This window comes from Pistacia vera, unplaced genomic scaffold (assembly GCF_008641045.1).
Source record: "Pistacia vera cultivar Batoury unplaced genomic scaffold, PisVer_v2 Contig389, whole genome shotgun sequence".
Taxonomy (NCBI): Eukaryota; Viridiplantae; Streptophyta; class Magnoliopsida; order Sapindales; family Anacardiaceae; genus Pistacia; species Pistacia vera.
In genome coordinates this window covers 134989-147455 of record NW_022196211.1, presented here as the reverse complement: position 1 = coordinate 147455, position 12467 = coordinate 134989, and the positions used below count along the sequence as shown (strand labels likewise).

Sequence of the window (12467 nt, the reverse complement as noted above, 5' to 3'; positions counted from 1 at the left end):
GCAATTTTGGATTGATGGATTGATTATTTTTCATATGCCATATTTTAGACCCTTGGTTAGCTTCTATACTTTAATCCAATTGTCTGCAACTTTAGTTAAAATTGTATGAAATAAGCTCTTGGTCCTATCTAATGCTAGTTTCAGTTACTCACTTTTAATAGATTTTTTTTAGGCGCTACTATAATCTCTGCATCTCAAGAGAGAAAAAAAGATACAAGACATGTATGAGTTTGTTATTGTGGGAACTTATGACTTGTAAGATATTGCAGAAAGATGTTTGGTATCTGAGTATTGAGAATGAATAATGAATTATGTTTATTTGTAACAGCAACAACAGACAGTTTGGTCAGATTTATTTTTTCAAAGACCAGAAGGCTTCGAGAGGGATTACGAAAGCTTCGAAGAAAGTTAAGTATAAAATGATAATGTTCTAAATGAAAGGATCTTTCCCACTTAATGTGGTGGCAAGAGGTAAAATTCTAATTATTGTATCTTGCCAAATTGGTCTGTTCTTTGTTAAAGAATTTTGAAATGTAGTTGCTCAGTAATATCTTATTGGTATATTTCATAGGATGTTGTCTTGACTCTTGAGTGTAGTGAAAATGTGATCAAAATTGCTAATTGCTTTGTTGTGTTTCAGTTGATGACCTTTATGTGATAACAGCAATTATTGCATACACATAATATGGTCTTTCGTTACACTACCATTTCGGTTCCTTAACCAAACAGTGAATGAAATCAAATTTCAGTATTCTTCATTGCAGTCATTGACTTCTCCTTAATTATGATTCTGTTAAATTCTATGAGAATTAAACCAAACATGGGCTTACGTTTTTTTTTTTTTGTCGTTATTGTAGAGGCTACAAAGTTGCCAGAAACCTTCTACTCTTCATCTGGTTAAAAGGCTCAAATATTCCAATTTGCTCGGCTGGATGTTAGCTTGAAAAATGGGAGGTCAGCTCTTACGATGTGTGAATTAACTATGAATAACCTCATGTATCTTCTTCTTTGAGATAAATAATTCACCTCCACGAACTTCTATGAAATATTTGTTGCTTTTGTGGAAGAGGTGAAAGACTTTGCATTTTGAACTGAAAAAGTATTAGCCATAATGCAGTCTAATCCACTCGTTAGGTTGAATTCCATGCTTAGTTGTATTCTTGGATCTCAAGCGCATTATGAAGTCACATTGGTGTTGGGCATGTTTCAGGTCTCTTTTGTTCTAATTATGTTGACTAAAAAGTGTAGATATATTTATATTGATGTTCTAGATTTATCCTGCCATTATATTTCTTGTGCCAGGTCAGCAGTTGCTTACACTTGTGATTTTCTAGTAGTGCTTGCTCTACAAAGTGGTGAGTATTACTGTTTGGTCTACAGATATTTCTATGTCGGAAATGTTGGAGGCTTGGAAGAAGACTTTTCTCGTCGCTGACCAGAAGCTTTTCCAGAGCTGTTTTTACTGGGGATATTTACAGATTGTAGGCTACTACTTCCTCCTTTTCTGTTGTTTTGGTTGTGGTATATGCAGTTGGCTTTTGTAAACCAAAAGTCTGGCATTGTTTTTGTGTTGCTGGTCATTTAAATTTGTATGGTCCTCTTTAAGGCTTGCTTGGTGGCTTTTGGAAGTAAATCCATGCCACCTTTTTGTTTTCTTTGGCTTGGATGCTTGGGCTTGTCCAAGGGACTTGACTTTGGGGGTTGGGACTATTTTTTTATTCTTTATACAATTACCTTTACCCAAAAAATATACAAGGAAGGGATGGAAATGGAGAAACCAAGTATATTGAGATGACAAAAAATATTTGTCACACCTATATATTTTTGACATAAAAAATTTGTCATGTAAAAATATTTGTATTAAAAATTATTTGTCATGTTATTAAATTTTTTACAAAATTATTTTTCTCACTATATAATTTTCGATAAATAATATTATCATATAAACAAACATGTGACAAAGTAAATGTTGTCACAATAAAGTCAATGACAAATAAATTTTGGTCACTATTAAAATTATGAGAAGATAAATTAGTCATTATTCACAATTTTTGATAAAATCAATTTCGTCATCATATATTATTTTCTCACTATAAAGCTTATCATTTGGTATTTAAATGTAAATCAATTATTACAAAATATTATTTATAGTGATAAAAAATGTCTTCTATTGTTACAAATAATTTATCATAATAAACTAGTTTAAAGTGACAAATTATTATTGTCACAATAAATAATTAGGCTATAGTGACCAAACGCTCTTTCGTCACCATACACATAAGAGTACGAGCTTAATGTGACTAACTTGGTGACCAATATAATTCCTCACATTAAAAAAAGGTCACAATTTTGATATCTATAGTGACAAATTATTTTGTTGTGAGAAGCCTAAATTCTTATGGTGCCTTCTCTTCTTGGTTGGGATCGACATTCCTGGGATGAGCCTTATCACTGCCTCTACATCAGTCAGCCTCTTGGCCAGTACCTGTTCCATAGGAGAGGGGGATACCACTAGGTTATCCCGTTTGACTGGGTCAGCCATTGCATTCGTCTTTGGCATATTCCGTTGGGTCATCCCCCGCGGTGTAGTCTGGTGGATCATTCATTCGTGCACACCCTGGTAGCCTAAATCTCAGTTCATTCCCTCCGGTGGGATGACTCCCATGGTAACTGATTTGGTGTTTCGCCCTACATGAATGGTCAGGGGGGTTGTTTGATATTCGTTCGGTTCGTCAGGATGGGTGGGCTCGAGTGCTATAGTTTGGTTGGGTTGGCCGTTCAACCCGTGAGGGTGAGCCGAGCCGAATGGTGTTTGTGCGGGGATGGTTGACTGGAGGTGAGGCTGGATGGTAAGAATGGGTTAGTCTTGCGGGTGTGGGCTCTTTGTCTCTTGGGCTTCTTGATCTCGAGGCTGCGGTGGATCAGATGAAAGGGGTTCTGTTGGTAGATCCTTTCGTCAACGATTCAGGATCGAGTTGTCAACCACTTATGAACTTAATGGACGTGGCCTTTTACTGGAGGCCGAGGATCTATGCTCTGGGGTTTGGAGAGGTTGCATGGATGGAACTGGGGCGCGGAATCGATTGGGAGGTACTTGGCAAGGCAGAAGCTCTAGATCATAGAATTGACTCACCTTCTCTTTAAGAGACTGGTTTTCAACCCTGATGGATGCGTTTTCGGTCCGGATTGCATTGTTCTCGGCTTCCAGTGCAGCCACCTTGTTTGAATTTTGTTGCATGCGAGCGATCAGAGCCTCCAGTCTGGCCTCGAGGCAGGAGTTAGCGTTGTCCGAAGGGTCAGCCATGGAAAATTCCTCTACGTAGCAAGGTTTGTCGAGCCGAATGATTGCTAGAGGCCCTACGGTGGGCGCCAAACTATAGACGTAAAAATCTACCTCTACGGAAGAGGGGTCTGATCCCATGAGGTTGAGGCCACTAGCGATCCGCTACACCTACACACGTAGAGAAACAAATGCGTGAAGCGAACGAGAAACGCCCGGGTGGTCTTGGCTGTAGGCACTCTGACGCTCAAGTCAGCAAGGCTGAAAGAGGCTAGTATAGTAAAGGTTAGGGAGTAGAGAGGTTACCGAAAGTCTAGTCAGGGACTGTGACTACGGTAGTGATGTGAAGCTCTCAAGTAAGAGCTTCGGGTGTGAAGGTGTAATGTAATGTCCTTGTGAGAGGGCTGACCTCTGCTTATATAGTGACTGTCTGGTCTCCCAATCCTGGTGAGAGCAGGAGTCCTAGTGTGACTCTAATGCTAACCCTAGAGGAATTAGGGCGGTGGTGAGCTGTCTTACCAGTGTTCGAGTAAGAAAGTGATCCGAACAGGAAAGTAACCTTGAATAGGAGATTGATCCCGAATAGGAAGGTGATCTGTGGGTGCCGTGGGCTCTGAACTCGCTCATAGGTCCAGGAAGTGAACTGGGATTGGGAGGCTTGTGCTCGGATGGTTTGGGCTGACTGTATCTCATATAAAATGGGCCTAATCCGGATGGGGCCGCATCGGGATTGGGCCTGGTCTCTTCCTCATTCAGTCTTGTTCTCCTATTTGGGCCAATGATGATTTTTGGCCCTAACAGTGGTCACTAGAGGCTTTATCCAGTCATTAACTTCAAGACTCTGAAAAATTAGTTGAAGTACGTGCAAACTAGACCAAACACTTATAGGGTCCGTTTGTTTTATTATTTTGAATAGGATTTTAGGAATAATATTCGGTAGTTTAATAGGGTGAGTATTACGAGGTAAAATTTAAAAATTGACAAAAAAACCCCTAGATTTGTTAATTTAACTAAACACCCCAATATATATAAATTTTGTAAAATGACAAAAACACCCACACCCACCCACAGTGCCAGATTCTAGCCACCACTGCTGGAATCTGTCCTGAAAATGGCGTTACGACGCAGACCGGTCGGATCTGAAGGGTAGGGCGTCGATATGTCATTTTCTGGTGGATCTGGCCAGAAAAGGCCAGATCGACAACCAGATTTGGTCGTTGACAGCCGCAAAAGTCTAGATCTGGCCGTCGAATGCCAGATCTAGCCTTTTCCGGCTAGATCGGTGAATTACCGGCCAGTTCCGATCATTTGTAGGTCATTGTGACAGATTCCAACTACCATCGATAGTGGTTGCTGGAATCTGGCAACTATGGGTGGGTGGGGGTATTTTTTTTAATTTTTAAACTTTTTTCTAGGGGTATTTAATGAAATTAATAAACTTAAGGGGTCTAAAAGTAATTAAAAATATACTAATATTTCCTAAATAATTAAACAAACAAATATTTTGGAAATAAGATTGGGAATATGGATAAAAATATTAAATCAAACGCACCCTAATTATTCAAAGTGATAAAACTAATTTCCTTTCTTTATGTATCAAATTTGAAAAAGGACATACATCAAGGTCAAAAAGAGAGATTGAATTATCTCGTCCTCAATTAATACATTAGAAAATCTCAAGTGCATAAACATAGGAGATTGTTACCCCAATTATTAAATGGGATTACTATACAAGTAATTATTCCTAAAAATAATTAGAGAAAATATGCGATTAAGTATTATTAAATGGAAATAAACGCCTATCCTGCAAAAGGAAGTCGTCATTGTTGCCCCCATCGCATCAATCTATCTCATTTGTCTTCGCTCTTAATTATCTTATCTTAAACTAATTTGACCCACTTCTTTATTTTCTGGATTTTTTTTTTCTTTTTGGTGTGATGTAGATTTACTTGAACCCACGATTTGAAAATCCATATCCTTACTCTAAGTTTTATTTATTTATTTATTAATTATTAGTCTAAATCACATATATGATTGTATTCTCCTAATAATTCAAAACAATATAAAAATTAATCAATTATGTTGGGTGATAAAATCATGACTAAATCAAAGCCACGTGTTCTCAAAGTGCCTTATCATCAGGACGTGTGTTAACTCCTAAGAAGACAACTTCTTTAAGAAGCCAACCGCCCCTCAAAAGTCACATGTCAATCTGCATGTGAAGATCTTCACCTTTAAGGTTGCACGTCATCCTTCAAGTAACATGTCAAATCGTATGTGGACTACTTCATCTATAAGCTAACTAATGCAATGTCACATATCGAGTTTCATGTGAATTACTTCATACCTAAGATAACTCTCAAAACATTATAAATAGGGGTTCTCACCTCAAATCAACGATCCAAAAACTCATTTTGTCAATAGTTATAGAACAATTATCTCTCTTTAACAAATATTTTTTTGTAAACACATTAATAAGATAACAGTGAACATAGAAATTGTAACTTCCATCTGAACCACTTTGAAAATTGCTTTGCTTACTCTTCTATTTACTGTTACCTACTTCATTTATTTTTTCGCATTACTCTCCTTGTTATCCACATATTCAGCATCATACTTCATTTCTGGGTCTTCCATAGATCCTTTGCGCAATCTTCTTCAAAGGCTTGCGTCCTCTCATTGGTGTGAAAAACTGCATCAACATATTCAAACCTGTAATTTGGAAAATTAAACCGGTCGGCGGTGTATACTTTATCTACATGGAAAATACTATAGCTAAATAATTTGATTATTTGTTTGAAAGAAACCAAATTCTTAGTTCGTCGTTATTCTCTTGGAGACGTCTGTGAATAATTGAAGGCCCGATGACTTTTAATGTAATTGAGGAACCAAAGTATACAGGGTCTTGTTGGATATTATGAATTGTATACGCCTGAAAATGGCCATGAATGAACATATTTTGTAATGAACAAAGTACTATTGTTCTTGTTTTATGGTTCTTTGAAACCTTCCCGGTTATGTGGAGATTTGCAATGATATTTACTAGACAGAAGGATAGTTGCAATGATAATAATTTTATTAATTTTGCTACTACAATGGATGAAAACAACTTTGACATTTGGTATTAGTTAAATTAAATACTTAATTAGTACGAATTTAATCAATAAAGGGCTCCAATACATATCATCTCTAGCCTCCCAATGGAAGAGGTGGAATGCTCTGCTCATGCCTGAAGAAATTACCAGTATCAACTTTGGTCTTCACTCTTACTAGTCTCTTGAATTTACTTTTGAAATATTTCTCACCCCACGCTCTAGCCTCAATGAAACTTGTTTTACTCTTCTTGTTCATGCCCAAATCAAGATCCCTGTAATTCACATATGCAGCTCTGGGAGACTTTGAAACATAAGGAGCCATGTACTCATATAACTCCCTCATCCATTCTACATGTTTTTTCTCATTCTTATCTCCATCTTGCCAACCAGTCGTGTAAAAGATTTGGAATATGTTTCCTTTTCTGTGAGGGAAAGGAATTTCAGATTCTGAAATCTTGCTCATCATTCCACCATATGGACTTAACACCATTGTTGGATTCTCTTCTTCCAGAAACCTTTTCCATATTCCCTCGAGCACGGTTTCAGGAATTGGTTCTTTAACAAAGTCTGATTTGGCTTTGAAATAATTCTTATATATATTCTGTCGCTGAAGTAAAATTTGAGGGGGTGAAGCTATTGGGTAAAGTCCCTGGTAAATCGTAGACTTGATCCAGGTTGTTTCAATGCAATCTTTTCGCGTCAAACCCAATTCAGGAAACCTCTCCTGCATTACTTGAAGGAGTCGACCAGCGCCACCAAGATACAGGGCGGTGTATGTGTTTAGTACAATTTTGTTTCCATTTTGACTTGAATTGGCCACTTGAAAGAAAACTCTAAGGAAGAGGAAGAGATCTTCATCGAGCGTATGTGCAACTTGTTGCCATCTATAGAACAATTTTGTGGCTCCTTGTTCTCTAGTTTTGTTAAGTGTAAAAACTGTAACTGTCGGTGGCACAGGAACCAATTTTATCTTCCATGAGAGTATGATTCCAAAGCTTCCTCCTCCACCTCCTCTTATTGCCCAAAATAGATCTTCCCCCATGACTGCTCGATCAAGAATTCTTCCGTGCACGTCAACAATTCGAGCATCGAGGACATTATCAGCACTAAGACCGTATTTTCTCATCATAAAACCAATAGAACCTCCTGTGATGAGCCCACCAATGCCTAAGCTTGTGCAAGAACTAGCAGGAAAGCCGTGGATATTGCTTTTCTCTGCAATTCTGTAGTAGACTTCACCAGTTGTTGCACCAGACTGAACCCAAGCACTGTTATCATCAATATCTATGGTTATAGATCGAAGTTTGGAAATGTCTACTACAATGAAAGGTGTTTCAATTTCGGATACATAAGAGAGCCCCTCAAAGTCATGGCCTCCGCTTCGGACTCTCATATGAATTCCAAGCTTTTTGGAGCATATAACGGCTGCTTGGACATGGGATTCTTCCAAAGGGGTGAAGATAAACTCAGGCTTGGGTAGTGAAGGGTCTGTAAACCTCAGGTTTTGAGCAGTAGATAGAAGGATTGAAGAAAATGAAGAAGTGTTTCTGGTGTAAAAAGTGGAGGAAGGAATGGAAAGCTGAGAGTTGACAGAGAGGCATTGCACAAAATTCTGCTGAACTGAAATCGAAATTGTTGATGAAGAAGCTGATAACAGGACAGCAAACAAAAAAAGAACGTATTTGCATGAAGACATCATTTTCTTTTTTAGGGTTTCTGGTGGTTCAAGAATTAATATAAACAAGGCTGTCCTAATATAATCACCATTGATTACTGTTGGGACAATTAATTATAATTTTAATAAACTTAATTATGCTGAATTTGAAATTTTGGCTATATATGAATGAAATTATTGTTTTTGCAAAAATCTTAATTATGTTAAATTAGTTTTACAATTTATGACTTACCTGTAGTTAAACTTGTTTCTTCGCCACCTACAGGAAAAAAAATGATATAGCCTTCACGTTGGATCCTTGAAACTTTTACTGTAAAGACATCAGTAAGTTCCAACACTTACTGGGTAGCCGCCGGTCCTTGGAAGTATCTAATTACAATTGCCAACGCATGTGAAAGGAAGCGAATCAAATCAAACTTAATTTGTTTAGGAAGAAATAAGAATCAGGAATTACGTCCCTCTTAGCTGCCTGTATTATTTATATTTTCACCACAATTAAAAATAATGTTTCTGTAACTTTCACAATGAACAAGTTGACAAAATAGTTTAGGATATTGCTGTCCAGATAAAGGGGGCATATTGATTTAATCATATGCAATATGCAGACTGTATATAATTTATTTGTTGCCGTAATTTGCCCCATAAAATTGTAAAAAATTAAGACGGCATTTGAAAATCGTGTTTTCTGACTCAGCTCTCAATGAACAAGAAGACACATAAAATAGCAATATTTTATGTATCATATAAATATCTTTGTGTTAGACAGCTGCCTGGCAGGAGTAAAGAAGAAGACAAAACTCAAAAGGCATTGGAATGGTGGACCTCGGTGTTTCTCAGTTTTTACATACAATTATTGTACTACCTCTCTGCCACAACCACAATTAAATACTATCTTTCAACTTTGGTCACATCCATTATTGTGTTAATTTGTTGTCTTCCCCAACAATGAATGTTTGCATTTCTTTTCTTAAATCTGTTGTAATTGAAATGGGTTAATTTCATACTTTAGTAGAGGCTGCGGATTTTGTGAGGAAGATAGCTGCAGAAGAATATTGTTAGTTGTGAAAACTTTGCCATTGTTTCAAGCATACATGCATATGGGAAAATTGTAAGTTATAAGTTTTGCTGAAATGTGAAGCCACTTTCACATGATTTGCAGGCAATTAGCTCACAAACTTTGACAAATGGGTTTACTAACTGTTATGCCTAAATGATATGCTGATGTCATCTTCACCAATCAAAACTCAGCAGACTTCCCCACTAATTAGATCTCAGCATGCATCTCCACCAACCAAGATTCATCAAGCACTTGAAAACAAAACTATATTAGTTGTTTGATCCTTAAACCGGCTTAGAAGGATATTTTGTGCAGACAAATGCTAGGGGTATTAAAAAAAATGCAGAAACCAAACCAAACTAGTAACCGAACCAAATTTCCTTTCATCAGAAAAACCAGCTCGGTTTCAGTTCAAAGTAGTTAAAAAACAGAATTTTCAGTTTGGTTACTGATTTGGGAGAATATGGGAAACGATTAACCGAAACCAGTTTATTATGAAAAATATTAAATAAAAAAATCCGGTTTATTATAAAAATATTAAATTAAAAAAATATATAGAATATTAAATTAAAACCGGTTTTCCCCTAAACCGTTTCGGTTTCGGTTCAAGAAAATTCCTGAACCAAAAAACCGGTTCGGTTAACGGGTTTTGAACACCCCTAACAAATGTCGCAATTTCATTAAATTTAAAGATGTAGATGAAAGCTCTCAACGAATCAGAATGAAGGAATATCTTCACCGAATCGGGGCAATTTGCGAAAACACTCATTACATTGAGTTAAAAAAAAAGTATAAATAAGAAGCTCTCCTCCTCAATAAATAGATTATTCACACACTTATTCTACAGAAAAAATAACAAAGACACACTATTAGAAAGAGATTGGTTTGTCATTCTCTTATAACACTACAATCTTGTAACCTTGAGTAATCGCTCTCTTTGTTTGTTTCATTAACAGTCAAATAGAAAGTCATTAATACAATCACAGTGAACGTAGGACTTGCTTATAACATCCGAACTAGTCTAAAAATCTCTCTTGTCAACTTGTTATTTACGTATTAACAAACAAATATTATTACTGCACTATAAGCACTCTCCATAATCATCTCACATGTAATTTCATAGCACTTTGCACGTGCATAATCATTGATGTCAAAATCACGCATCAACACTAACATGCATGGTAATTAATTTTTAGTAAGAAATGGTGGGCTAGGTAACTTAAGGGTGACAAGAGATTATGACAAAAATATGCAAATATATTAAATGGCTACAATGTTTGAACTTGAAAATGTGAATGTAGTAAAAATACTATTGATTTGGAGATCATGGTTTCTTATAAATATCATGGTCCATTTCTCCAAAATGCATCACAACATCACTAACACCTACTAGCTATACTCTCCCAAAGTGTCTTTCCTCATTGTGAGAAAAAGTGTTCCAGTGCTTTCCTATTCATTAGAGAGAGGTTTTGTACATCTTATTTATCATTTTAATAAAACGCTTATAGTCTTTACCCATAGATGTTTTCCTTATAATCAATTGAGGGTTTTACCATGTAAATCTTTTGTCTGTTAGTTTTATCATTAATTATCATTCTCATGCTTCGTTCTCTTATTTCATATTTATTATGCTGGTAGTTGGGTTTGCCAATCTCCTAAGAGTAGTATTAGAGTATTGGTTTCTAGTACGGTTCACAAGCAAACAATATTGTTCACAAGTGCAATATTATTTACTAATATTGTTCAATATGGTGTTTGTGTTCGTTACAAAGGTGGCGGCAAAATATGAATTAGAAAAGTTCAACAACATCAACTTTATGCTATGGAATATAAAGATAATGGCAATCTTGAGAAAGGAAACTGTTTGCAAGGAATTCAAGGGATACCACAAAGTTTGACTGATTGGTAAAAAGTGGGAGAAGATAGAAGCCAATGCTATTGCCAATTTACATTTGGCACTAGTAGACAAGTGTATTGTTACTATTAGGGCCTAATTATCAATGTATATCTACCAATCTCACACACACACAATTAAGAACGAACACACAAGAGTCTTTACCGTGGTTCACCTATCCAAGATTTGGATAAGCTACGTCTACGTTGAGCTCCGTAATATTGAGGCTCATTGCACTAACTTTGAAGATTTACACAGTATAATACACTTCTCAATCAAGACTAGCCCTCTTTTCTCTCAACCTAAAAACTCTACTGTAACTAGACCTGGCAAAACGGGTCCCGACCCACAGGTCGGCCCGTACCTGGGAAACAAATATAAGATACGAGTCTAATAAATTGAACCCATTTTTATGGACCCGTACCCGGCCCGACCCGTATGCCTGACGGGTTATTGGGGTGAACCCGCGGGCACCCATTTTTGCAAATGGTAAAAACCAAAACATGACCCATTGACTTGCCCTAATTCATCTCTCTCGCACCTGGCCGCCTCTGCTCTGCCTCTCAATCTTCAACAAATCAACACAACATTACAGCTATGGTATTATGCTGATGGAAACATTTCTTGGGAAGAAGCCAACTGAGGAAATCTTTTCTGGGGAGATGAAACTGAAGCATTGGGTTACTAAAGCACTACCTGGTTCAATAACAGAAGTTTTGGACACCAATTTGCTAACAGGGGAGGATAAAAATTTTGCAGGAAAGGAACAATGTCATCTATTTTGAATTTAGCTTTGGAGTGTACAAGAGAGGCATCTTAGTAGAGGATCAACTTAAAGAAGTAGCAGCTAGACTCTTAAAAGCTAGAGTCAAATTGCTCGCAAATACGGCAACAGCAGGACGCAGAAGAGTCTGAAATTTAAATGATATTATCTAAATTTTGTTCTTTATCCTAACTGGAGACATTTTGTTTTGATGGGAGATGGTTCTTTATACATTGCTGCTAATCCTGTGTGCTTCTGGTCTGTCGGTATGTTTTCAGCTTTTCTTGTTTCCAAAAACCCTCGATTCAGATCTCTACCATCTATGTTAATTAATTTTTCTGTCAAAAATTCAGTTAACTAGGATGGAGAGATTTTGATATTAGAGCATTACATCAGTACATGTTGAATGTTTTCCCGTTATGATTAGAAATATTCTACAGTTTATGTGCGCATCACTAAGCACATACTTGGATATTTGTGTAGTATTATTTTTCTGAAGACAGTTATTAGAGACAAAACCAGTATGATTATTTTCTATTTGTCAAAAAGGAGATGTCTGGTTCCAAGCTCGGTGGTGGCTCTGTTTTCCTCCGCTTTGGCTCTATCTATGATCAGCCTTTCCTTGTTTTTAACATTATTCTAATTTCATCATTTACTATTTCATGGTTGCGATATCATGCTCTACTTTTGGCATTAGTCCATA

The 12467-nt window shown here is 36.7% G+C and overlaps 1 protein-coding gene across 1 annotated transcript; it reads right to left on the bottom strand.

Annotated features, from left to right (window-relative positions):
• Positions 1-6373: 6373 nt before the first annotated feature.
• On the bottom strand, positions 6374-8082 carry LOC116140966 (berberine bridge enzyme-like 13). Its single transcript, XM_031426534.1, has one exon. It carries the CDS (start codon positions 8072-8074, stop codon positions 6470-6472), a length of 1605 nt encoding a protein of 534 aa, XP_031282394.1. The 5' UTR covers positions 8075-8082; the 3' UTR covers positions 6374-6469.
• Positions 8083-12467: the final 4385 nt, after the last annotated feature.